This window comes from Lissotriton helveticus, chromosome 6, assembly GCF_964261635.1.
Source record: "Lissotriton helveticus chromosome 6, aLisHel1.1, whole genome shotgun sequence".
NCBI classification, from domain to species: Eukaryota; Metazoa; Chordata; class Amphibia; order Caudata; family Salamandridae; genus Lissotriton; species Lissotriton helveticus.
Window position 1 is genome coordinate 13,572,585 of NC_136067.1, and position 25,459 is coordinate 13,598,043.

Genomic DNA, 25,459 nt, shown 5'->3' on the forward strand with positions numbered 1-25,459 from the left:
GCGCCCTGTGTCAGCTGCAGGTCTCTACCCCCTTTTCATAGATCTCTTGCTGCAGGGCCGGTTAATACTCTGGCTGCAGGTGCATTTCTGGTGGATGCCAGCGGGAGGCCTTATCTCTGCCATGTTCCGGCATACAACGTGCCCGCCACTTCTGTTGTTGTCCTGCTAGCAGTAGGAGCAGGGATTCCTCAGACTCGGGCTATACTCCACCCCGCCCACGAGGAACTGCAGAGCTGCTGATAGCACATATGCGGGGTCACAACCGCTCATCGCCAATGTTATGTTGTGGGCCCTAGGTACACATGACTATTAAATAAATACACAGACACTAGTATGTGATACTGGAAACTGTCCACGAGCATGTGAGCGCTGACCTTTTTATTGGCAGGGTCACCTGACCAGTGACGCCTGTGTTGGATGGATGTGAGAACCAGCCTTTTGGGAGCGGCTGGTAAAATCACTAGAATGTGTCCAGCAGGACACTACAGAGATAAACGAAAGTGCACCTTCTTACCTCGTATAAAGCATTTCCTAAGTCCGATTTACTGCCACATTGGAAACGGTAACACAACTTTCTATGCAGGACTTGGGGGTCGGAACCCCAGAATACTGTGGTCGCTTTGTACCCTTTGTCCTAGTTGGCAGTATCCTCATCCTGGCCAAAGGCGCCATAACAATGAGATGGGAGCCCCAGGCACCCCTGCGCTTCCCACATGGAGGCAAACGTTAGAATACTGGGCAGAGGCAGAGAGATGCGCTCTCCCCAGGGAGGGAAATGAGGAGACTGCGCAAACCACCAACAGCAGCGTCCTGGGACGCCCTAGTACAGACTGTACAAGACCATGGGAAAGATAAAGGGCGGCCATCTTGAACGCCCCCGCCCCTCAATAGTTTAGCTAGAGCTTGTAAGACACGCAGGCACAGAAACATGAGCATCACCCTAGGCTTGCTACATTGTTCCATTCAATCCCCTTTAGGCCCTCGATTGCTTAGGTCTGGAAGATCTACTGAATTCACTTGTAGCGATCTGAGATAACCCTGATGCTAGCTTGGGCGGTGTCCGGGATCCCTGCAGAGCCATTGATGTTATGTTACGGAAACTTTTAAAGCGCACGGTTACCCGGGGATGTCCTGTGAACTCACAAAAGCTCTTATAACAGGCTTGCCCTAGTTTTGGGGCGCGGATCAGAGGATGCGACAGAGGTACAAGGGAGCTGGCTTGGTTTTCAAGCATTTCTGTCTGACTGAGTTAAGAGGCGCGCTGCGCCGGCGCCACAGCCAATTGCCGAATTCATTGTTTCTGCGCAACACAGCAGGCAGCTGCCGGGCAGAGTAGCGCTCTCAGCCATCCGTAGAGCTGAGAGCAGATCTGTTTAACTCTTTAGTAACTCAGCCCAGGCAGCAGCACGTTAGTCGGAGTAGTAGAGAGCCTGTGGAAAGGTGCCACTGGTGGCACGGACTGAGGGTTGCAAAATGCGTGACAATGCATTTCAGTGCAGTGATGCGGTACACCGCACTCAAATGCGTGAGTGTCACGGCTGTTGCGTGATACTTGACAGGACTGAGTCTGACTGAGTTAAGAGGCACGCGCGCCGGCGCCACAGCCAATTGCCGAATTCATTGTTTCTACGCAACACAGCAGGCAGCTGCCGGGCAGAGTAGCGCTCTCAGCCACTCCGTAGAGCTGAGAGCAGATCTGTTTAACTCTTTAGTAACCCTGCCCAGGCAGCAGCACGTTAGTCAGAGTAGTAGAGAGCCCGTGGAAAGGTGCCACTGGTGGCACGGTCTGAGGGTTGTAAAATGCGTGACAATGCATTTCAGTGCGGTGATGCGGTACACCGCACTCAAATGCGCGAGTGTCACGGCTGTTGCGTGATACTTGGCAGGACTGTTGATGGCAACCCCTAAAGCTATGTTTATTATCTCGGTTTATTCCTCCCGTGTTGCATGTTGAATGCCTTATCATGGTCACCCTAATGTATTATACATTGCATATCTTTTACTATGGTCCCTTCAGTGTAACTGTTGAGGCATATTTTGATGATTTATTAATGTAATCAAAGTTCACAAAATATTAAAAACAAGTTTTTGAAAAAACTAAATATGTGGGTGTCTTGTAGTTTGTTTCAAAATCCGCCAAATCTCACAAGATTTGGCCTCGTTATTAATTTTTTTCATGCACATCTGAGTTGTCCAGACTCCTTACCAACACCAAAGCCGTTTCCAAATCCGAGTCCTCTGTGGACAAAAGTCTTACTTGAATTTTTAATGAGTTGGTCCTGAATCATTTAATATTTAAAATCCTGATAATTGTATGCAGCCAGCAGTGGCCTAATGGAACCCCCCGACTCCAACCCCCCCACCCTGAGGTGCAGGGGCCTCTACATTGTTCACCTCAAAAGAGGTTTCGTTACGCAACTGGTACCCAGTGGTGATCTTAAACCAACACCGTCATCAATAGATTCTCAGGAAACTCTGGGCACCTTGAGAAAAATTATGGGTCACCAAAAAAGTATTCTTGTTAGGATTAAATATTTTGTCAAGAGTTTTATTAATGGATATATTCATCTCCAACGTACACAGCAACACCGTCCTCACCAACACCTGTGCGGACATTGACAATTTCTAAAGGTAGTGTTTTTAAAATGCTTCTACCTTCTGCACCCGTACTGTGCACCAAAAGTGCTTTTTACTTTTTAGAAGTGAAAGTGTCACCATCAATTGCCTCCAGATAAGCCTCATAGGCTTCCCGACATTGTTGGGAATTCAGATCACCTGGAACAGGGAGGAACGGCGGAGGAGCAGTTATCTTCTCCAGGAAGGTGGCCCGTGTGGTTCAGCTACTGCCCACACAAACCCTAACAGAATAAAAACCACAAATGTGCATGAAATATGAGAACAAACAAAAAACTAGAGAAATGTTGTTAAAAACAAAAGCTGCAGTAGGTCTGTAGGAAGGTAGGATCCTTCTGCATGGTTACCCCCACTTTTTACCTGGTGTTTGGCTGTTTTTTGACTAGTCTGACTTGGATCCTGCTAACCAGGACCCCAGTCTCTCTGCTATCTCCCTAAATTGGTAATGTTATGTACTTTGGTACACTCCAGATTGGATACTGGGGTACCCTTGTCAGTCCCTAGTATATGGTAACCATGCACCCAGGGTATAGGGACCCCAGAGGCCTCCCATGGGCTGAAGAATGTATAATGCCACCCATGAGAGGCCGTGCACAATGGAACTACAGGCCTGTCATTGCAGCCTGTGTAAGCTGGTGCATGCACCACTTACTAGAGATATAGCTTTACTATATCTAAGGGTCACTGCACTTAAAACCTATAAGTCACCCCTCTAGCAGGTCTTGAGAATCCTGAGGGTAGGGTGCATGGTTCTAAGTGAGAGGGTGCCCCTGCATGAACAGGACACCCCTGCAGCCTACGGAGTCCATTCTCCCGGGTTGTTAGTCTTGCAGCCATATCCGACATACAGAGTGGCATTATGTGACCACGTGATGGTCAACTCTAAAACAGCTGAAACAAACCCTATCGTGTTTGGTGTCAAACATTGTGGAATCATACCCCCACACATGTAACCGGCGTGGAAGGTATGATTCTACCTCTCAGAAACGAGCTTCGCAGGGCCCCTGGTGTTCCCGGTACCATCCTTCTAGTCCTGGGCAGCCCTAAATGGTTGCTGCCAACCAGAGACACATTTCTGCCCTTCGGCTGCTGGGCCAAGTTCGAGCAGGGGAAGGCAGAACAATAGGCATTCTGTCACTGTGAGGTGTGACCACCTCCCAGGCAGGATTTAGTGTATTAGGCCTGGAAGGGTGCGCCTGCCAGTGACTGAAAGTCTGCATGAGGAGCACATTCGGTGTCCCTGTGCATAGTCCAGCTCAAACCAGTCTGGGAGCTGTTGGCTCCTGCTCTGGCGTGAAACTGGACATAGGACATGGGAGTATCCTCCCCTGAGAGGGTCCCCTGAATCTGTCCGACCCTCTCCCATGGGTACAAAAGGATTTACCTGGCTGTAGGACCTTAGATTCGAAGTGGCAAGATTTTGAACAGAAAACCACTGACCTTTAACCGTCTGGACACTCTGGACTTCCCTGGACATCGTTTGGGCCCGACTTCGTCTCAGTCTGAAGCATTGTCTGTGCCCGTGCACCATACAGGCTCCGTGCAGGACCTATGGAGCATCAAGGACAACCGACTATATCTCCCTTGGGGTGACGGACTCACTAACCAGCATTTGCAGGCAACGTAATGCAACTGAGTAGTCTGGTGACCCTGAGGTCCTGTGGACTTCGAAGGCTCCAGCCACACAGGAGGTGGGTTCCGCATCCCTGGAGGTCCAAGCTGTCTTCTGGCTGAGTCTGAGGTCAGAATCCCTCATGGGGGCTGTAATACCAGAAATCCTGTGCGCCATGTACTTTTGCAAGTGCATATGCTTGTTGGTGTTTCTCGAACAAGTGCATTGGTCTACAAATATCCCCACCCTCTGACACCATTTCCTACAAAGAACTTCAGCCTGTTCACACTGAGTGCTCTGCAAGCTGTCATTTTGTGAAATTGCTTGCGGTCCTCTCTTGCGATTTCTGTGCCTCCGGCCTGTGAGTCCCCCAGAGGTTCAACTCTACTTTTCCAAGGCTCCCCTGGTTGCTCCAGGCCTGCCCTGACCCCCTTTGCTGTGGTGAGTCTCCTGGACCTTGCTGGTTTAGACCGTAACCTTCCTTGACCTTCTTCATGGTTTGCCATTGCCAAGGCTTGTTGGTGCTCCCACTGGACACTGACCCCTCAGCACTCAACATCCTTCGTGGGACAGCTTATATCCGGCTCCTGGTTATCCTCGAAGGTCTCCTGGTCCCCGTGGCTGTAGAGTCAAGGTCTCCATCGACACACCTGAAGCACCCGACATAGGTGGGCATTCGACTACCGAGCCCCTGGTCACTCCTGAGTGACCCAGACTCTGTCCCCTCTGCTTTCAGGTTCCCTTCATAAAGAATCCACCTTTGGGTTTCACGGACACTTTTCTTCTTTCCAGCAGTGGCATTTCCCTGAAGTCCTCCATTGAGATTGACAGTGGTTTCCGACACCACTTGACCCCTATACACCTGGCTTCCTTGGGATAGGTAACTCTGGTACTACAGTATCCACGGGTGGGGTGGCTCTTCAACCTCCTATGATCCAAAAGGCTTCTTACTAATCCACTGGGAAGGGACATCAAACACTAAAACTTCGACCGCGACTTCCCCAAAGAATTGTATGGAGTACTCAAACGTGATCCCACACTGACTGCACCCGTCCTCCGTGGGGTCCCTACTTACTCACCTTGGGTCGTTCCTTGGGGTCCCAGCGATTCTACGTACTGTAGACACTGTCTTGACTCGAGTTGTGGTTCTTATACAACTATTTTAGTATATGGTTTGGTCCCCCTAGGGCCCACTTTGTATTATTGCTATTTACTATTGTTTCTGTGCTACAGTATTGTGTGCATTGCGATTATCTTCGTGTAGAAGATACTGTGATACTGTGACATACTAGAGAGTGTTCTATTAATAAATGCATATTTTTGTAACTACTATGTAGTTCTCCTTTCATTTAACCAATACTATAAAGTTGCATTCTGGTGAAACAAGCTGCTTTACATTATATCAAGAATAAGCCTAAAGGCTGCTCTCCACAGCTACCACTTAGAGAGCTTTTTAAGGTTGTCTAACACCTCTTAAATCACCATAAGGGTTGTTTGGACTGGTGCAAGGTGCCCACTTTAATTAGTGGACATCATATACCAGGTTAACTTCTCACACGGTCTAATAATTCAGGCGTGCCAGGTTGATGTACTTTATCCAATATAAACAAAGCTGTGCCTGTCACTGACAATGCAGGCAAAGCGATGACTGAAGTCTGTATAACATGGTGTACAGTGGTGGAAATGGGAAGTTTCCCAACTCTCCAAAATGGCTGCAGATAACATTGTAGTACATGGTGTTTCTACAGTCGGTTGGGGATATCTTTCTTCTCAGCCCTCAAAGATATCTATATTACCTTCCACACGTTGAATTAGCACCAACGTTTGACATACCACGAACCCAACAAAGTGAGAAGGCAATTTGTGATTTTATTGCCCTGGTTTGTGTCCAACTACTTTCTCCTTTTCATTTTGTATAGAAAAAGTTTCTGTTCTCCGACAGTACAGATTGAAAGTCAAAATTAATGTATTCTTTAAATTCCATGTTTGTATAATAAAACAGCTATTAAATAGCATTTCCCATTTTTTGATCAAGTGACTTTTTATGGTTGAAAAAATAATATACTAATTAAAATATCAGTATTGGCATTTCTATTTTGTTGTATTATTGTAAATACGGCACATCCATGGTGGCACAAGGGTTTCTCAGGGTGGCGCAGGGAAAGTGACTTATCTCTACTGATGCGTCACATTCTTGTAAATCTGCCCCCCGGTGTTCAGTGCAAAACATGTAAAGAAGTATTTTAATGCTCTGAAGTGTGCCATTATCCAGGTCTGTAGCCAAGAAGTAAGTTTGCACTCACTGTACAATGTGCAGTCCTGGGCAGGGCGCTGAACCACATGCTCTGTTATGAGAGATACCTCTAGTATGACCCCCTCAGACTGTCCTGAGTGACCATGCTTTGATGTGTTTCCCCCCCCAGGTATGGCCGCCGCTCGATGCTCCTGGTCTGCTATGTGCTCACACTGGTGTTCGGGGCGGCCGCCGCAGCCTCCATCAATTACCCCATGCTTGCAGTTTTCAGGTCCCTTTCTGGGGTGTCACTTTCTGGATTTTCCACCATCACCTTGGCTATGAGTAAGTGAAGGTTGGGGCGAGAGAAGAAGGATGATGACTGTAAAACGGGTCACTTTTAGAGCCTCCCTTTTTTGGCATTTCTTCAAAAAGTACAAATATGGATCGCAAATGGTTATCATTTCAATGCCTTCGTTGGGGAACATATCCATGCTTGGGGGCAGATTTACAAGCCCCTTGCGCCTCTTTTACGCTGCCATTGCGTCACGTTGTAAAGCCCTGTGCCACATGTAGGCGAAGGTGCAGGAACGCCTCCTAAAAGTGGCTGAGTGAAATCTACAAGATTTCACTAAGTCACTTTTAGGGCCATGCTGCGTCAAAACCCTGCGCCTGCTTGCGACGCAACTCCAGCAATGTGCCGAATTTCCGCCGGGGATGCATCACGCATCTGTCCATCTGAGCGCCACGGTGCGCCGCATTGTAAATGCGGCGCACGGGTGGGCAGATGCGTTGCAACTCTTTTGGCGCATCTCTGCTGATTAGCAGAGATGCGCCAGAAGTCGTAAATCTGCCCCTTGGTCTCTAAACGTTCCCTCAGACCTCTCACCACTTGTTGTTTTAAAAAAAAAAAAATTTCAATCAACCACATCGGAACAGCGCGTCTATTCAACATCCCATCATTCAGGGACGCACATGACAAAAAACACACCTTGGTTTTTTGTTCTGTGGGTTGTGAGAACGAGTAAGGTGACAGCAGTTCCTAAGACCCTGATGTATTTGTTTATGTTGATATAAAGTCATAAAGGGACACACTAAAAGATTGACGCACCCCAACACGATCAACATGTCTGAATCTCACTTCTCCTCCAGTGCACTCGATGACCAGGCGCTCTTCACAAGTGCCTCCGGTGCACCTCGACACGCACCCTGCGCGTCCGAGACTCACTACACCTCCGATGCACACGCTGACCATGCGCTCTTCACCAGGCCTGTGGTGCACCACGACACAGGCCCGAGTCCCACACCACCTTCGATGCACACGCTGACCAGACGCTCTTCACCAACACCTGTGGTGCACCACGACACACACACTGCGCGTCCAAGACTCGCTTCACCTTCGACGCACACGTTAACCAGGCGCTCTTGACCAGCGCCTGCGGTGCACCACACATGCACCCAGCACGTCCAAGTCTCAATTTTCCTCCGTGTGCCCAAGATCACAGGGCACACCTTCCGAGGGTCTTAAGCTGCCACAACACGCGCCCACCGCGTTTCTTGAAACTTCTCCTGAAACCTTTATGTTCCTGTGTTTCCAAACAGGGAGCCAGCTCACCTCGGGCCCTTGGGGTAACAAGACACAGCACAAAGCACAGTCTTCGTCAAGCAGGGGGACCCAGCGCACAAAGCACAGTCCTAACAGCCTCTTCCTTGGTTAAAACTGCAGACCAGCCCCAGATCACGAAGCAAGGGTCGGTCCTTCCCAGCAGTCTCATCAGTTGTTCGTTCCTTAGCAGAGGTTCCTCTTGACCACGGAATGAGTCCAAGCGTTTTCAGTCTCAATCCATTTCTATTCCAACGTTCAGGGGTCTCAGCTCTCATAGTTATACCCCTAAATGTCTTTGAAGTTCGTTTGTGCTCAGGGGTCCCTGACTCCTGCCTAAATCAGTTCTCGGTGTCTCCCTGCAAGTGTCAACATTCTCCCTTTGATACTGGGAGTCTGGATCCTTAATCACTCAGCAGGAGACAGGTCAATTGTTTTATAGCAGCAACCCAGGCCTCATCACCTCCCGGGGCTTCTCCAGCGCCTACTCTCCAGATGCCAGTCAGCCTGGTGCCATCTCAACCCCCCCCTTGGTCAAGACCTCCCCCAGCTCCTCTCACCTCTCAGATCCAGACAGCCAATCCACATTCTGCAGCAACACACAGAAATGCCTAAAGCACAAACCTCAGCCACTTTCTAAAAGAGTGGTTTCTGAACGCACAGTGACAAAACCACTTTCATAGAAAGATGTGTTATGACACTGAGTTCACACATACTAAACTTCACCTCTCCATTTTAAACCTATGGGAAACTAGGCTAACAAACACAATACCCTGCCTCCCCCATCATTCTGTCCTATGGGCAGGATGGCCTTTCACCAGTGAAAACGAAATGGAGTGTTTTCACTGTCAGGACATAGCACACAACTCAGTATATGTCTTCCCTTTTACTTAGACTGCACCCTGCCTAGGGGTTACCCGGGACCTACCGCAGGGGTGCCCACTGTGTACGCAAAAGGGAAAGTGAGGCCTGACAAGTGGTTACACTTGTCAGGACAACATGCTAACTTAGCAAACTGCACGCAGGTCCTACACTGCAGGCCTGAGTTCTCTCCTCCACGCACCTTTGCATTACTAGCCCTGGCACACACAGTGCACATCACTAGGGACTTTACTAGTAAGGCAAACATACCAATCATGGACAACCAATTACCATTACACTTTACACAGGGAACACTTGAACTTTGACATTGATCAGCAGTGGCAAAGTACCCAAAGCATTTAAAAGCAAAGGAGGTAGAGGCAAAAAAGTTATGCCAGGTCTAACACAACTCATCATCATTTTCTTAACTGGCAAGCCCAGTTCTAGACATTCGTCTCTATCACCCCCTTCAACAGCAGCAATCAACTGCACCTCTTTGTGGTATCTCTTCCACGTCTTCTTGCTGGATCTATACACAAAAAGCAGTGTCTTTGTCCGATGCAAGACTGCTTGCACGACTGGGGCCCCCATCTTGTTTCATGGCAGCAGGCCACCTGGACTCTCTTGTTGACCTTTTTTGCTGCAAAGAATTGTCTTCCAGTGCAATGGTACAGTTGGGCCAAAGAATCCAAGATTATAACTCCCATAACTCTCCCGATTGCCTCGTGGGAGCCCAGGGCTGGGAACAGTGTCCTGCTCACAAGGATCAAGACAGCAGCCTTGTTGAGGCACATCTGCTTTTTCAGCCTTTAGCTTCATGTAACTTTTCCAGTGGGTAACAGCAGGACCAGGCGTTGGTGGAGACCAGTTTGTCAGATTGTGGTCTAAGAGAAGCAACACATAAATTAATGGCCCTCAATACACCGTAATGGTCAGATGAGGGAGGCGAATTTATCCCTTCGATGGAATTCCAAGAGCTTATGTTAAAAGGCATCTATCAACATTTACTCATTGCATCTTCTCTTGCAGATGTAGAGTGGATGGACATGAAGCACCGCACCTTGGCCGGTACCCTGGGCAGCCTGTTCTGGAGCTTTGGGGGCATGTTTCTATCCCTGGTGGCGTACCTGATCCGGGACTGGCGCTGGCTTCTAGTCGCAGCCACATCCCCGTGTATTGTGATGATCATCAGCATATGGTGGGTGCCCTCTCTCGCAGTCTCTGTCTTTCTTCTGATCCTTCGGTCCTCTTCTGTTTCCTGAGATCTGAAATTAGACCTATGTGCACACTTGATTTAGGCTTCCATCTTCTCTCTTCCTACAGGTGGCTTCCTGAGTCTGCAAGATGGCTGTTGACCAAAGGCAAGGTGAAGGAAGCTCACGCCCTTTTGGTTCGGTGCTCTTCAATGAATGGCCAGGCACACTTGTCCTCCAAAATTAGCACTGAGGTGAGATGTTGTGAAGAGCTACCCCATACTCGTAATGCATAAAACCGATCCTCTGCGAAGGGTATCTCTTTCACCCTCTCCCTTTTCTCTTGTCGCGTCCACTGCGATGGGGAAATGGATTTGCAATATACCACATATCCTAGAAGGGTTGTATGTCAATACAACGCGGTGTTTACACCGCACTACCATTACAACGCTGGTTTTACAACGCAAGTCGTTACCACGACTTGCGCTGTAGGGTGCTGGACTTAGGAATAGTAAGATTTACTATTCCAACACCAGCCTACGTACAGTAGGGAAGGTGTTGGAATAGTAAATCTACTATTCCTTAGCCTAGAGTGCCCTCCAGCGCAAGCGTTGTAAAAGTGACCTCAGTGTGCTGTAAGTAAGTTGGGTGAGACATGGTACTGTTTGCGGTTCAATCAGGTACTCAGACACTTCCTGGCCTGCAGATTGCTGATGTATGGATGGAGAGATCTCCATAAGGGTGCATCAGGAGTAGAAAAGTATCTTACATCAGTCTTGGTTGTGCAGAGAACTGCGACAATAAGTAGAGATGGAATTGTCCTCAACAAAAGGAGCAGAGGTCTATGTCATGAAACACCGAGTCTACGTGGCGTAAACCACTCAAGTGAGTTTTCCCATCTGGTATCTAGTGGAGGTTATGAATGTAAAGCACAACTTGTTCTTGTTGCTGAAGGCTACAGAGCAGGTAAACTGCTTCAGTGTGACCTCCTTGCAGGCGAATGAGTAAACCTTCATGGCAGCCCATCTTTGGACTGTTCCCATAATCAAGGTTATCTAAAAACTACATTCAGAATAGCAGGTTTGTGCTGAACAGCCTGTTTCGGGAAGGCCCTATGGAAGAGGTTCAAGATGGTAAATTCAGGAGCTCTGAATTCATCAATCAGAAGGATATGATTACAGTATTTTGGACCAGGGTGTGTTTTCTGCCTTGTTGATAGAGGCCACAATTGAAGACTGATTTGTATTTCTGTTTAGATTGGGTTCCCTTTTAACTGTTCCATAGGCATCTGTTATCTGACATCCTGGCAGCAATAGAGGACTGTTGACAGAGTGGGTATTAGCATCACCATCAGGTGAAGCCGAAGGCATAAGCGATATTACCAAGAGACGTTTACGGATATGCTTGAGGTGACCACAAACGTACAAGCTAAAATCCTGTAGGAAGGAAGAACTAGTAAGTCATTGAGCAGTAGTGTCATCATGAAGGTATGAGCAGTAATGTCATCATGAAGGTACAATGCAATATTCTGTAGGCAAAAGAGAAGCAGAGGCAGTGGGCATTAGAATTATACGTTGCCTGCCACCACTATCACTGACAACGTGATCCTTTGAAGAAATATTACTGTTACCAACAGCTAAAGGCGAAGATAACAAAGGAACTGTGAAATCACTAGGATATGAGGTGTGTAGGAGGTTTACTGAGGATAAGAAAGATCAGAAACTAAACTCTTTTGCTGGTTGGAAAGATTCTTTTTATCTTAGTTCAATCCAAGATATGGAATTCTTCAGTCTCAAAGCTATGGCTGATAGTGTTGGAAGCTGCTGAGATCCAGCAGGACCACGGCTCCTATATCAGGAGAAAAACAGCACTACACTTGTGTGGGAGGGTCTATCGCCGACTAAAAGAAATGCCCAAAAATGCAACATGGAGACATCAAGATTTTTCCTTTGAATTTAAATATTTCTGGGGATGTGGGTAGCTGTGGTATTTGGTTATGTTATAAAAGCTTGTAAAGCACGCAGCTGCCCCAGCGAAGGGGCGTCCCGTCGCTAAATCCAGAAGAAGGAAGCAATAGTAGAAAAACGGAGTAGGCACAATCAAGAAGGAATTTTACGGAAATAAATGAGTTTTTATAGCTTTTCCAAAGACGGACAGACTGTCCATTTCTCTAATGTGAGTTGGTAGAGCATTCCAAGCTTTTGCTACAAGAACGCGAAAAGAGCGTCCTCCCGCTCTACTACGTTTGAACCGGGGGACTTCAACCAGGTTTTGACCAGCCGAACGTAGTGCCCGCGAGGGGACATACCAGTTCAGTAGCGTACAGAGCATCTTAGGAGTAGCCAGTCTCAAGATTTTAAACGAGATACAGAGAGTCTTAAACTGAATTCGTTGGGCTACTGGCAGCCAATGGAGCCTACGGATGGTAGCAGAAATAGGACTAAATCTGGGCAGACCTACTAGAGCTCTGGCAGCCGCATTTTGAATATGTTGCATTCAGGTGATTTCTGCCTGGTTAGCACCTAGCAGCAGTGAACAGGCATAGTCAAATCTAGATAGCACTGTGGCCTGGACAATCAGCTGCCTGGTGGCAGAATCAAAAAATTTCAGAGCAGGTTTGAGGCGGCAACTTTTTTTGTATGGGTAGAGAAGCTTAATGTCGAGTCAAGCCAGACTCCCAGATTTTTCACTTCCATCTTTGGCCCCGGGGCTTTCCCCAAAGTAGATGGCCACCAGTGGTCTCCCCACAAATGGGTGTTCCTGCCAATCAAGAGCACCTCTGTCTTAGCAGCGTTTAACTGAAGACAATTAGTTGTCATCCAATCCGCCTCTGTAATTCATGTATCCACCAGATGTTTGAGTTCCTTCTCTAATGGTTCCCTCATCAGATTCGGTACTGGCCTCACTTTGTCACAATTGGTGCCGCATGTTCTTTTTCTCTTCTAAAATCGAGTCAGCAGGAAATAAAAGTAAATAAATATTTAAAATCGTCTCCTAGTACGATGGTTACATCCTTCACCCCCACCAGTGAGTGGATAAACCATCTTGCATGTTTTTTTCACAACAAAATTAAAACTATACAAAACTCCTTTGGGAACTCACACCCTGTGAAGGAAGTAATGACTTCATGACAATCCTGTGATTGGCTCTTTTCTTAACCAGTTTCCCCCTATTTCCCTGGAAAAAATCTCTGAAAATAATGAGATCCCTCAAGTCAGGCTCGCCATCATATCCATGTCCAGCCAAAGTTTGGTCTCTCATAGCTGAGAATATAAATCCAGCCGTTAATCAGATTCTGAACACATCACTACAAAAGAGGCAGGTGGCAGCCACCTGGAACATTTCTAAGATCCTCCCTCTACTGAAGAAGCCGTCGGCCAACCCTTTGGTGGCCTCTAAATATAGGTCGATATCGCTTCTTCCTTTTTTCCCCCAAAGTTTTGGAAAAATATGTGAACCAAGTTACCACTGAATATGTGGAAACCAAGCATATACTCCATTAAAGCCAGTCGGGGTTTAGAGCGAATTTTAGCACGGAAACAGCCCTACTTGAGGTCTCTGAAGTGATTAAAGAGACATTAGATATAGGGGGAAAAGCAGTGCTGATACTGCTGGATCTCTCTGCAGCCTTTGATACCATGCCACATGACCGGCTACTGCAGAGGCTCCAGGAGTGTGGTGTTGGTGGCACGGTATTCAAGTGGGTTTCTTCTTTTTTAAGCGACCGTCAGCAAACGTTTTGGTCTCCTCCTTTCACGTCCCCTATGCCTCCCATCAGGGTAGGGGGTCCCCCAGGGATCCATCTTGAGCCTGACACTTTTTAATGTTTATTTGGCTCCCCTGGCTCTGCTCGCCGAGGCCCACGGGGCTAAAATAGTATCATACGCCGATCACACGCAACTGCTGTTCACCGGTACAAGCATGCCGACTTTAGAGGCGGCAAGATTAACATCTGCCTGTCAGAGGTGTTCTTCTGGTTAAGGTTGAAAGTGCAATCTGGAGAAATCCGAGATCATTTTCTCTGTGCTTTCACCTTGCAAAGCCTGGCGCCAGTGGTGGCCTAAGAATATGTCCCCGCCTACTGCCCCAGTAAGCACGGTGAAGAACCTAGGCGTCAAGTTAGATCTTAGCCTGTCCACGCAGGCCCAGATCCAAACAGTAGCCGGCACCTGCTTTGGCTTGTTGAAAATGTTGAAAAACGTCCTTCCTTTGCTTCCAGTTAAGTACAGGAAGACTGTGGTCCAAGCCTTGATTGTATCAAGGGTGAACTACGTCAATGTCCTGTATCTAGGCCTACCAGACTATCTGCTGAACCGCCTGCTGGTGGTGCAGAACACGGCAGCCAGATCAATTCTCATGGTAGGTCCCAGAGAGCGCATGTCTATCCAAATGTCTGACAAAATGTCGATATACAAAATATCGACATACGAAAATATCGCAACAAAAATATTGATGTCAACAATATCGACATCCAATCTCCAACAAGGTAAGTACAAAAATATATAGAAAAAAAATATCGATGTCAAAAATATCGTAATTAAAAAATATTGTTTTTGAGTTAAAAAAAATATGCTAAATAAATTAAATAATACTTATAAATGTAATAAACATAGTTAAACATGTTATAATATTTAAAATTAATAATTAATATACATCATTTAATAAAAAATTCATTGAACATACATATAATACATAATATATACTTGATAATAACTTCTAATAATTATTTCAATAACTTATAAATCATTAAAAATATATAAATTACAAATACATCTATGCACAAAATAATAATATAAATAAAAATTAAATAAAAATGTAAAACAAATTTAAAAAGTAAGGAGAATGTTGGATAGCGTAGGGATACAAATTACTATTCCCACTCCAAAGAGTGAAACAGTAGGGAAAGTGTTGGATAGCATAGGGGTAAAAATTACTATTCCCACTCCAGTGAGTGCAACAGTAGGGAAAGTGTTGGATAGAGTAGAAGTTAAAATATAACATACTTATAAATAAATTAATATTTTAAAATATTTAAAAAAAAATATTAAATAAATCGGAACTATTTACAAATACCAATACATAATTATTAAAAACATAATTACCAATGAATAATTACCAATAAATGAATAATAAATACCAATTAATAATACTTAATTACCAATAAATAATTAATTAACAATAATATTATTAGCAAAAACAATTAATGAAAATAAATTATTACTTAATTACATTAAAATTACTTCCCACCCTATTCCCCTATAAACCCATAACCGCTACAGAACATAATTATCAATTAAGCAATTAATTAAAATTAATTACCAATTAATACAAATTAATTAACAATTAATAGTTAATTAACAATAATATAATTAGCAAAACAATTCATAAAAATAAATTACTTAATTGCATTAAAATTGCTTCCCACCCTATTCCCATATAAACCCATAACCCGCTATAGAACATAATTGTCAATTAATGCATTAATTAAAATTAATTACCAATTAATAAAAAATTAATTACCAATTAATTAAAATTAATTTATAATTCCTAAAAATTAATAATTCATTTAGTATAATTAAATTACTTCCCACCCCATTCCCCTATAAACCCACAACCCGCTACGGTACTCAAATACTAAATTTACTTACATTACATAAAAATAATAAAAATACATATTAAATACATAATAATATATATAAAAGTCATATACAAATCGATATTAGTAACATCAATATTATTAACATCGATATTAGTAACATCGATATTACTTACATCGATATTAACAAAATCGATATTACTTACCTTCGAAATTCTGTCCCTTTGATATTAAAAAAAAAACGATATTACTTACCTTCTATATTCTGTACCTTCAATATTAAAACATTGATATTATTGTAGGTCGATATTAAAATATTGATATTTTATCTGCCTACCTGTCTATCTATCTGAAATCTTTGCACTGGCTGCCGGTCCGGAAGCGGATTCAGTTCAAAGCTTTAGTTTTAGCGTATAGGGCCCTACATGATACGGGTGCCGTCTATATTAGGAAAAGGATCCAGCACTATGTCCCGCAGAGGGCCCTGAGATCTTCTTCACAGCTTCTGATGACTACCCCAAAGTTTTCCTGCTCTTGTCTGGGTGGTCGTTCCTTTCAAGTCCTGGCCTCCCGGCTATGGAATGGACTTCCATTTTCCCTTAGGCAGGTTCAAGATTTTTTGACTTTTACGAAACAGTTGAAAACCTGGATTTTCTTGCAATAGCACAGCCGGCCACCCTCTACCCAGGTAGGAGTACTTACGCCTGTCTCGTGTGAGTGTAGCGCCGGGACACTCTGTAGAGTAGCTGTGTACTTTATAAGTCCCTATTTACATTACATTACATTTGAGGTGAATCCTATGTGAAAAAAACACAATTTCTCTGTAAACACGTCTGGGAACAATTGGGCACATGCATCAAAGGAAATTGCATTCGCAAACGGTGCGAATCGCAAAATTCGGCCGTTTGCAAATGCAATTTCCATTTTTGGGATGCATTATGCATTTTGTTCTTCTCGCAATTTAAGAATCGCAAATTTGCGATTTCTTAAATTGCGATTGCATTTAAGGAATCTCAAATTGAGATTCCTTAAATGCAATGCATCAAACTTTTAAAATTTGCGAATTCGCAAATAAGGGGTGCAAATTACCATGAAGTTGACCTTCATGGTAATTTGCGAAAACTTTGAAAAATGCACATTTTTTAAAGTGCTATTTCACAAAATTTACTTAATGGCAAATTTCAGGGGTGCAACAGGGTGTCCTTTGGACCCCCCCTGCACCCTTGAAATTGCATTCTCATTTTGCGATTCCTTAAATGCGATTCGCAAAATGAGAATGTCTTCCCATTCATTCCTATGGGCCTCTAGGATTCCTTAATTGCGATTCTTAAATTGAGAATCGCAATTAAGGAATTTTAAGAAATCGCTATTTATTTAGCGATTCCTTGATGCATTGCAGTTTGCGATTCCTTAATTGCGATTCCTTATTTTTTGCAATTAAGGAATCGCAAACTCCAATGTTGATGCATGTGCCAGAATGAGTATTCTCAAAAATTAATACTTGGAATTCTACATTCAAATCTAGCTTTATACCCAACTGTTTTTGGTTCCTCCAAACCAGCAGATTAGGTCCTAAGTCATGATGTAAACCTTACCCTCAGTTACCCTCCCTCTGAACAATATACTCATTTCAACCATTCATTCCTATAGCCATCTATTCCTATAAAAGCCTACAACAGCTGTGAAGCAATGCATGTAATGTATTTGTATTTGTATTTGTATTTTAGACTTGTAGAGCGCCTTATCACCCCGGGGTCTCTAAGCGCTTGACAGGCGAGTGAATACTGGCAGGAGGAGAACAGACTAGATGTTACCCCATGCCTCCTGGAAAAGCACGGTTTTTAGCTTTTTCCTAAAAGGCAGGAGTCTGGTTTCTTTGCGCAGATTTTCAGGCAGTTGGTTCCAGGCTTTAGGCATTGTGTGGGAAAATGTCCGACCACCGATAGTGGACCGTTTGATCCTAGGACAGATCAATAGAGCGGCGTTGGCTGAGCGTAAGTTCCTGTTGGGGGCATATGGGACAAGGCGTTTTTTTATGTACTTCGGGGCTTGCCCATATAAGGCTTTCTGCGTAATGCATAGGCCTTTGAACTTGGCTCGTTGGTTTACTGGCAACCAGTGTAGCTCCCGAAGAAGAGGGGTGGCCGGTGTCCTTCTTGGTTTATTGTAAATAAGTCTGGCCGCGTCATTCATGACGATCTGAAGTCTCTTGGTGAGTTTTTTCAGGATGCCGAAATACATGGCATTGCCATAATCCAATCGGGCCAGAACTAAGGCTGACACTGCTCTTCTGAGGGTGTCTGCCTTTAAGATGGGAGCTAGCTTGCGCAGTTGTCTCAGGAGGCCTACACAGGTGCCCACCACCGCCGAGACCTGGGCTGACATAGTGAGATTTGTGTCGATGATTATGCCCAGGCTTTTTACTGCTGTTGCCGGTATTGGGGGTTTACCTAATTCTGAGGGCCAAAGGAGGTCACACCAGGGGCTAGATGAGGTTGTGATAGGAAGAACCTCCATCTTATCCGGGTTGATTTTTAAAAAGTTTGCCGTCATCCAATTGACGGTACATTTTAGAATATTCTTCATTTTTGATCAGCCATAGGGGAATTGCCTATCTGAATGATGATCTGGGTGTCGTCAGCATAATTATATATATTACAGTCCATCGGATTCAGCGATGAAATGAGGGGCTGCAGATACGTGTTGAACATCAAGGGGGACAAGGCAGAGCCCTGCGGGACGCCGCATGTAATTTTAGCAGCCTCTGACACCAGGTAATTCAGTTGTATTTTCTGGACCCGTCCACCAAGGAACGAGGTCAGCCAGGCGTGGGCCATGCCCTTGTTCTCATCCTGAACATTAACTCCGGTCCCAAGTGTGGGAACACAGGATGGTAGGTATTTTGTTGATCCTCGCAGATTCCACAAACTTCCCTCGTAGAAATGTCAGAAAATGTGTGATTTTAGCCAACCTTCGAGGTTTGCATGGTATTCTAGGTCGGAAAATGTAGGGGGAGGGACCCACACAAGTCACACCACCTTAGACTCCCTTGAGTCTTCATTTTTCAGAAATGTCTGTGTTTCATAGGTTTCCCTGGGTGGCAGCTGAGACCGAGGCCAGATACCACTGCTACCCACATCAGCAAAATTGTTGAATTTGATGGCAAAAATGTGAAGTTTCCACACTGTATTATAGGCCTTTCTTATCAAAAGTGCTAGGCCCACCCAAACAAGTGCAATACTGTTCTAATTGAGAGAAGTGTGGAACACAGAATAGTTGAACATTTGTTATTATCAAATGAATTTCTCTTCATTCATGATTGCCAAATGCAAGTCAGTGTGGGAGAAAGAACACATTTTGCAAAATGCCCTCTGAATCATATGAAAGTATGTGTCACCCCAAATTCTGAGTTGTACAATTCACCACTATTCCTAAACTCAGTCCCTGGGTACATTTAAAACAATTGATAGGTTTCCTTTTAATAATTATTTTAGTAACTTATAAATAATTAAAAATATTATAAATTACAAATACATCTATACACAAAATAATAATATACATAAAAATTAAATAAAAATGTAAAACAAATGTAAAAAGTAAGGAGAATGTTGGATAGCGTAGGCATAAAAATTACTATTCACACTCCAAAGAGTGCAACAGTAGGGAAAGTGTTGGAGAGCGCAGGGGTAAAAATTAATATTCAGTTTTTTGGTTTTATATATATATATATTCACTGAAAAAACCATAGGTTATAGACCATATATAGTTAGGAATTAGCATTTAAAAAACCTTATTTTACTCACACAAAACCATTGAAATTCCATATATAGTTAGTTGCACTAACTATATATCGCGCACCCGCAATCCACTGCTGATGATGTCACATATTACATCATTCATGACATGGTCAGTGACATCACTGATGACATCACTGATGACAACATCCAGTGATTATGTGTTTCTGTAAAGTTTAAATATGTTTTACATATTGAAGAATGAGTGGATGTATAAGTGTCTGAATGAAGGTTTTAGTAGGTGCGTGATTGACTGTATGAGTGAGTGATTAAATGCGTCTTACTGAATGCACGGGTTAGTGACTAAACTGTCTAAAAGTGTGCATCAGTATGTCTGTTGTTGTGCAAGCTGCTGCATGTGTTGATCAGTAGCTATATAAGTAGCTATATGGGTTATTGATTGGTTGCACAAGTATTTGTATGGGAGACTGAGTGTGTGTATGGCTGGCTGGGAGGTGTGTGACTCTGTGCAGATCAATGTGTACTTGTATCAGTGATTCTATAAGAGAGTAACTATGTGTTAGTATATGTTTCAAAAATGTAAGGTGTTCTGTGTTTAACTGTATAGATGAGAAAATGGAAGTGTGATTGATTCTTTTCAGGACTGACTAGGTGTGTGAGTAACTCCATGGATGAGTGGCAGAGTGTGAGTGTCTGTATAGGTGTATGAGTGCATATGATAGTGTTGTAAAGATGAGTGATTGTATGTATGAATGATTGTATGAGTGAATGTGTGTGTAGACATAGGAATCAGTGAGTGCGTATGTAGTAACTAGTATTGGTGTGTCAATAGTTTCAAAAATGATACTCTCTATTTAACACTGGGTGTAACGGATGTTATATTAGAGTGTGAGGAGATGCATTGTATTATCACATGAATGATATCATCAGTGATGTGATCATTGATGTCAAGTAAGATGTCATCAGTGATGTCATTTGAGATGTCATCAGTGATGTCATCAGTGATGTCACTGACCATGTCATGAATGATGTAATATGTGACATCATCAGCAGTGGATTGCGGGTGCGCGATATATAGTTAGTGCAACTAACTATATATGGAATTTCAATGGTTTTGTGTGAGTAAAATAAGGTTTTTTAAATGCTAATTCCTAACTATATATGGTCTATAACCTATGGTTTTTTCAGTGAATTTTCAAGGTTTTGTAAATGCTAATTCCTAACTATATATGGTCTATAACCTATGGTTTTTTCAGTGAATTTCATTGGTTTTTTAACAGCTAATATCTGTAGCTGTAAAATGTATTCTTCTTTAAATCCAAAAATATATTTTATATGTTTATTAATAACTTTTTTTTTTAATATTTTTTTTTCTTCGTTCCCGCTTCGCGAATCGGGAAGCTTCCCGTTAGCTGACCTTGATGCCGCGAAATAGACCGCGAGCCTGTAAACGTTTCTTTACCGCAACTGCCGCGTTAGAAAACAACATCGTGACGCGTCCCGTCCGCATGACGTTTCGCGTTGTCGCGTGATACGTCATATGACGTGCTACGTTAGCGAACTCGTACGCTTACCGAGTCGCAAAGCACAGGTTTCTGGAAGCAAACCGGGAGGCCCCTGCAAAGCGCGTAACGTAAACACAGCAGGTCATGTGACTTGGTAATAACACTTTTCATTGGTTCATTTCACTTTCGGTTTCCTAATGATGTAAGACTAGGTCATATGATCTAAAATGAACACTTTTCATTGGTTGAGAACTATTTTTTTTCCCAAATGGTGAAAATCCCTCCTTCTTTCCTCACTCTGACTTTCATCATTGTGAGAGAAAGACCCTTTGTTACCAGTGAGCAATGGCTTCTTTACTAGCTTCAGCTGGTGCTTCCCCACCACCTCCACCACATCCAAGGAAGAGTGGACCACCTGCTAAAGTTATAATTCAGCAAGAAGAGGAAGAAGAGGAACAGGACGACCTAGATAATCTCCCTATTATGGCCAGAAGATCTGTTGTACCGGAAGTAACGGGACCAGAGGGCAGGGAGATGGTGCCAAATATACAAACGAGATTTCGTGAAGTAAAACAAGTCTGCGTACATTGCAGTGGATTCATTTGCTACGGAGAAAGTAGCATCACTCTGATCAACAGAGCTATTGACAATCATGCTCATGTTTGTCCGAAACTCCCCAAACAATAAATTCTTTTTTTTTGTTTTCTTGCTCCTGTTGAGCCCTTTACAATGAATCGTTTTCGTTGCCCCCTCCGAAAAAAAAACAAAAAAAATATAAAACTGTTCAGAAAAATTCAAAAAAAGTAAAAAAATGTTCAGAAAAATAATAAAAAAAATATAAAACAACAAAAACAATTTAAAAAAAAGTTCTTTTCAGAACTACCTCCCCGTTATTAAAAAATTGGTACAATATTTGCAACTGTGCCAACCTCTATTTCACTTAGTTCGCTTCCCAGTTCGCTCCCCGGTACGCGAACCGGAAGCGAACCCAAAAATGTTTTTTTAAAAAAAGAACAGTAAGTATAAGGGAAGGAAACAGACAGTTATGTTAAAAGAAAGACAGCTATAGGGGAGTAAACTAGAGATACTATTACCCGTAATCCACTGCTGATGATGTCACATATTACATCATTCATGACATGCTCAGTGACATCATCAGCAGAGGATTGCGGGTAACAGTATCCCTAGTTTATTCCCTATAGCTGTGTTTCTTTTAACATAACTGTCTGTTTCCTTCCCTTATACTTACTGTTCTTTTTAAAAAAAAAAATTTTAGATCAGTCAGAAACAGTGAAAGTAATGAAATATAAAAGACTACGTAGAATATGAGCACTGTATGCAACAACTTTGACACTTACAGAAGCCTCACCTTCTCCATGCCTCCTACACAGTTCTACATGTACATCATAAATGCAAACAGAACAGAATTAATTATACATGTTAAATGGTTTATTTTTGCTGTTCTCAGAATGTATCAAATTTCACTAAAACAGTGACTTGAAGGTATTCATCATATAACAGCGGGGAAAAAAAAACACAATCAAAATGATTGTGTTTAAAAAACCCATACAACATTACAAATCAGAATTCAGAACTCCTTAAAGTTAACTTACTTTCCATGACGGCCAAGGATGTCCTATGAACAGCTTACACTCTGTTGTGCTGTTATTACTTTCAACCCGCCACTTTCTGAAAGAAAACCTCCATCGTTTTCAAAAACATGTTACATACAATAAATGACTTCTTGCTCTCTACCACAAGATTCCACAAGGCCAAATCTTGTCAGAGCCATGTATAACTCTTGGAATTCTTGTTAGCCAATCCCGTCTTTTCGCATTTCCGCAACTTTCAGAATTAAAATGTTGAAGATCATTTACACAATCCTGGACTAGTAATATCTTCCCCTTCTTGCTCAATCATGTTCTACATTTCCTATCACACTGATACTGCTTACTATGAAGCAGACTTACACTACCTTTATGACTAGTACAATTATTTAATTCTCTACATCACTTTTAATCACAAAGCAATGTAAAACAGTAGACAGCATTGCAGACTTACATTCCCTCTACTCCATGTTTTGATTCGCTGCTTCAATTAGCTTATAAAAAGAAATAGTTTTTCTGAACTCATTCAAAGTGCACGTATTTCTCAATAACGTCCAGTGTTATGGTAAAAAGTTATGTCTCTGTACTACACTTATCTTCAAGGCCAAATAGTGTAGGAGCCATGAGAACTTCTTGAAATTCCTCAGAGCACATCCCGAGATTCTTTCCCTAAAATTTTGGTTTTAAAAACACCAGGTAACAGTTTTTAAGGTCATATGGCAATTTTTTTTTGAAAATTAAAACAGAATCATTGCAGAATGACCAGCCATTTCTACACTTTAAATAAGCTGTATAATGTCCTGATGTTATTGAAGAACCATCATGATATATAATTGCTACAGTTACAAAAGTCCTTCGTGATATTGACAACTGTGAAGCCACAAAATTTTTAATTAAAGTTGTCAATTTTGTTCCATCAGGCCTACATCGTTGGAACATTAAAATGACATACTGGCCATATGTTCGTATAAATAATGTGGACATCATTTCAGATTTACATTGCCTACACTCCATATTGTGATCAGCTGCTTTTACTAGCTTATTAAAAGAGACTGATTTACTGTCTGGCAAAGTTAAATATATAAATCTTTCTGAGTCTACACTAGTACTACTTGATACCCTACAGTTCTCGCAGTCATGCTGCCATTGATAAGAAAGCCCAAACAGATGATCTACATCTACACCTTCAGCATACAATACATCAAGCATATACATTAAAAACTCCTGACAATCTTGCTGACTATTTTGAGAGAATTGTGTTTGGCCTGAACATCTGTCTAACAGATTTCGAATTTCAGACACACTTTCTATGTTCTATCAGTGCTACATTTCTCTAACACAGAATTTAACAAACTGCAAAATCTTTGATCAGAATTGACCACAATCTCTTCTTTTACATTTTGTAGAGAAAACAAAACATTAACCACTACATTAGCATAGCAGTTGACACCAGAACTGTTTTCAAATTGAAAACCAACAACATCTTCAACAGAATCCTTTTTGTTTCTGCTTATAATTTCAGGTTCATCGACTTTTCGTCTTTTTGCTACAACCTCCCCAGTATTGGTCACATTTCTTCGTTTCCGGCCTACCACACGTTTCTCAAACAAAGGATACTGAGGCAAATGTGGCGCATACTCTCTTCTCAACCTATTGTATTCCTTAACACAATCTAGATCCGCACAAATGTTTGTGACATCACACTCAATCAAGTACAATCCCGATAAAGTCCTAACTCGTGACAATGCCACATATGCCATACCCTCCTTGAACACAGAACTGCCAATATTCACCAATGCACAGTCTACACTTAAACCTTGCGATTTATGGATTGTCACCGCATATGCCAAGCAAACAGGAAACTGCTTACGACGAACATATAAGTCTTTTACAAGCAAAAATCTAGCAGAACAACGAGCAATTAGCTGTACTTCCTCAATGCCATCAAATTTAATTTTTAAAAATTCAATTCCATCTCTATTTCTGTATTTCACAAAATCAACAACATTACCCATTGATCCATTTACCAGACCTCTTTCAACATGTAAATTCCTTCTTAAAATTATATGGCAGTTCAAGCACACATTCAGAGTCTTTTCAAAACCCGCAGTTTTAGATATACTCTTCTCTAATGAATCCAATTTTGTTTTCAGATTCTCAGACAAAATAATTGTTGATCCCATATGCTCTACTCTGTCAATAGCTTCCAATTTCACAATCTCTTGCTTTTCTAAATGCAACATTTTGTTGTTGAATTTGGCACATTCTGCAAGAGTTGGCATCAAACATATTCCAGATTTTTTCTCAGTAACTTTCTGAAAAATATTCTCAGGCACAACATCTTCGTCTGGATATAAATTTGTCAGTAATCGTGCATGTAAAGCTTCTTTCCCATGCTCGGTCACTTTTCCAATTCTAACATCTTGTAGAATAGTCTTGTAAACTTCATCCTTTGCCTGACGCATATTTTCATGCAGTTCAGCATAATTGAAGTTTAACCATATATTGACGTTGCCAATACTCCCTAAGCACTTCCTGGTATCTTCATGCGTGAGCATTTTGAACACAGGTTGCCCTTTCACTGGTGTCAGCTGCAGAAGATCTCCGAAAACAATGATGTGTTTGCCACCAAATAACACATCATACTCTGTTTTGAGAACTTCTTGCATTCTCAAATGCACAAAGGCAAGCATGACATTGGAAACCATGCTTACTTCGTCAATGATAAGAAGTTTCATTTTCCTCAAGACTCTTGAAACTTCAAAGCAAGCATCTCCAGATAGCTTGTGATATTCTAATTTGTTGTCATGCTCCACTGGCAGCATCAGTAAACGATGTAAAGTAATCCCTTTAATGTTAT

The 25,459-nt window shown here is 42.7% G+C and overlaps 1 protein-coding gene across 2 annotated transcripts in view; it reads left to right on the forward strand.

The window, feature by feature from the left end:
* Positions 1–25,459, forward strand: part of LOC144762138 (solute carrier family 22 member 7-like) — a 628,845-nt gene that overhangs the window by 537,709 nt on the left and 65,677 nt on the right. For both annotated transcript variants that reach the window (XM_078647284.1, XM_078647285.1), the window contains exons 4-6: positions 6,670–6,824; positions 9,973–10,141; positions 10,267–10,390. In XM_078647284.1, coding sequence (XP_078503410.1) covers positions 6,670–6,824; positions 9,973–10,141; positions 10,267–10,390 — 448 coding nt within the window. The remainder of the gene's footprint in view (positions 1–6,669; positions 6,825–9,972; positions 10,142–10,266; positions 10,391–25,459) is intronic.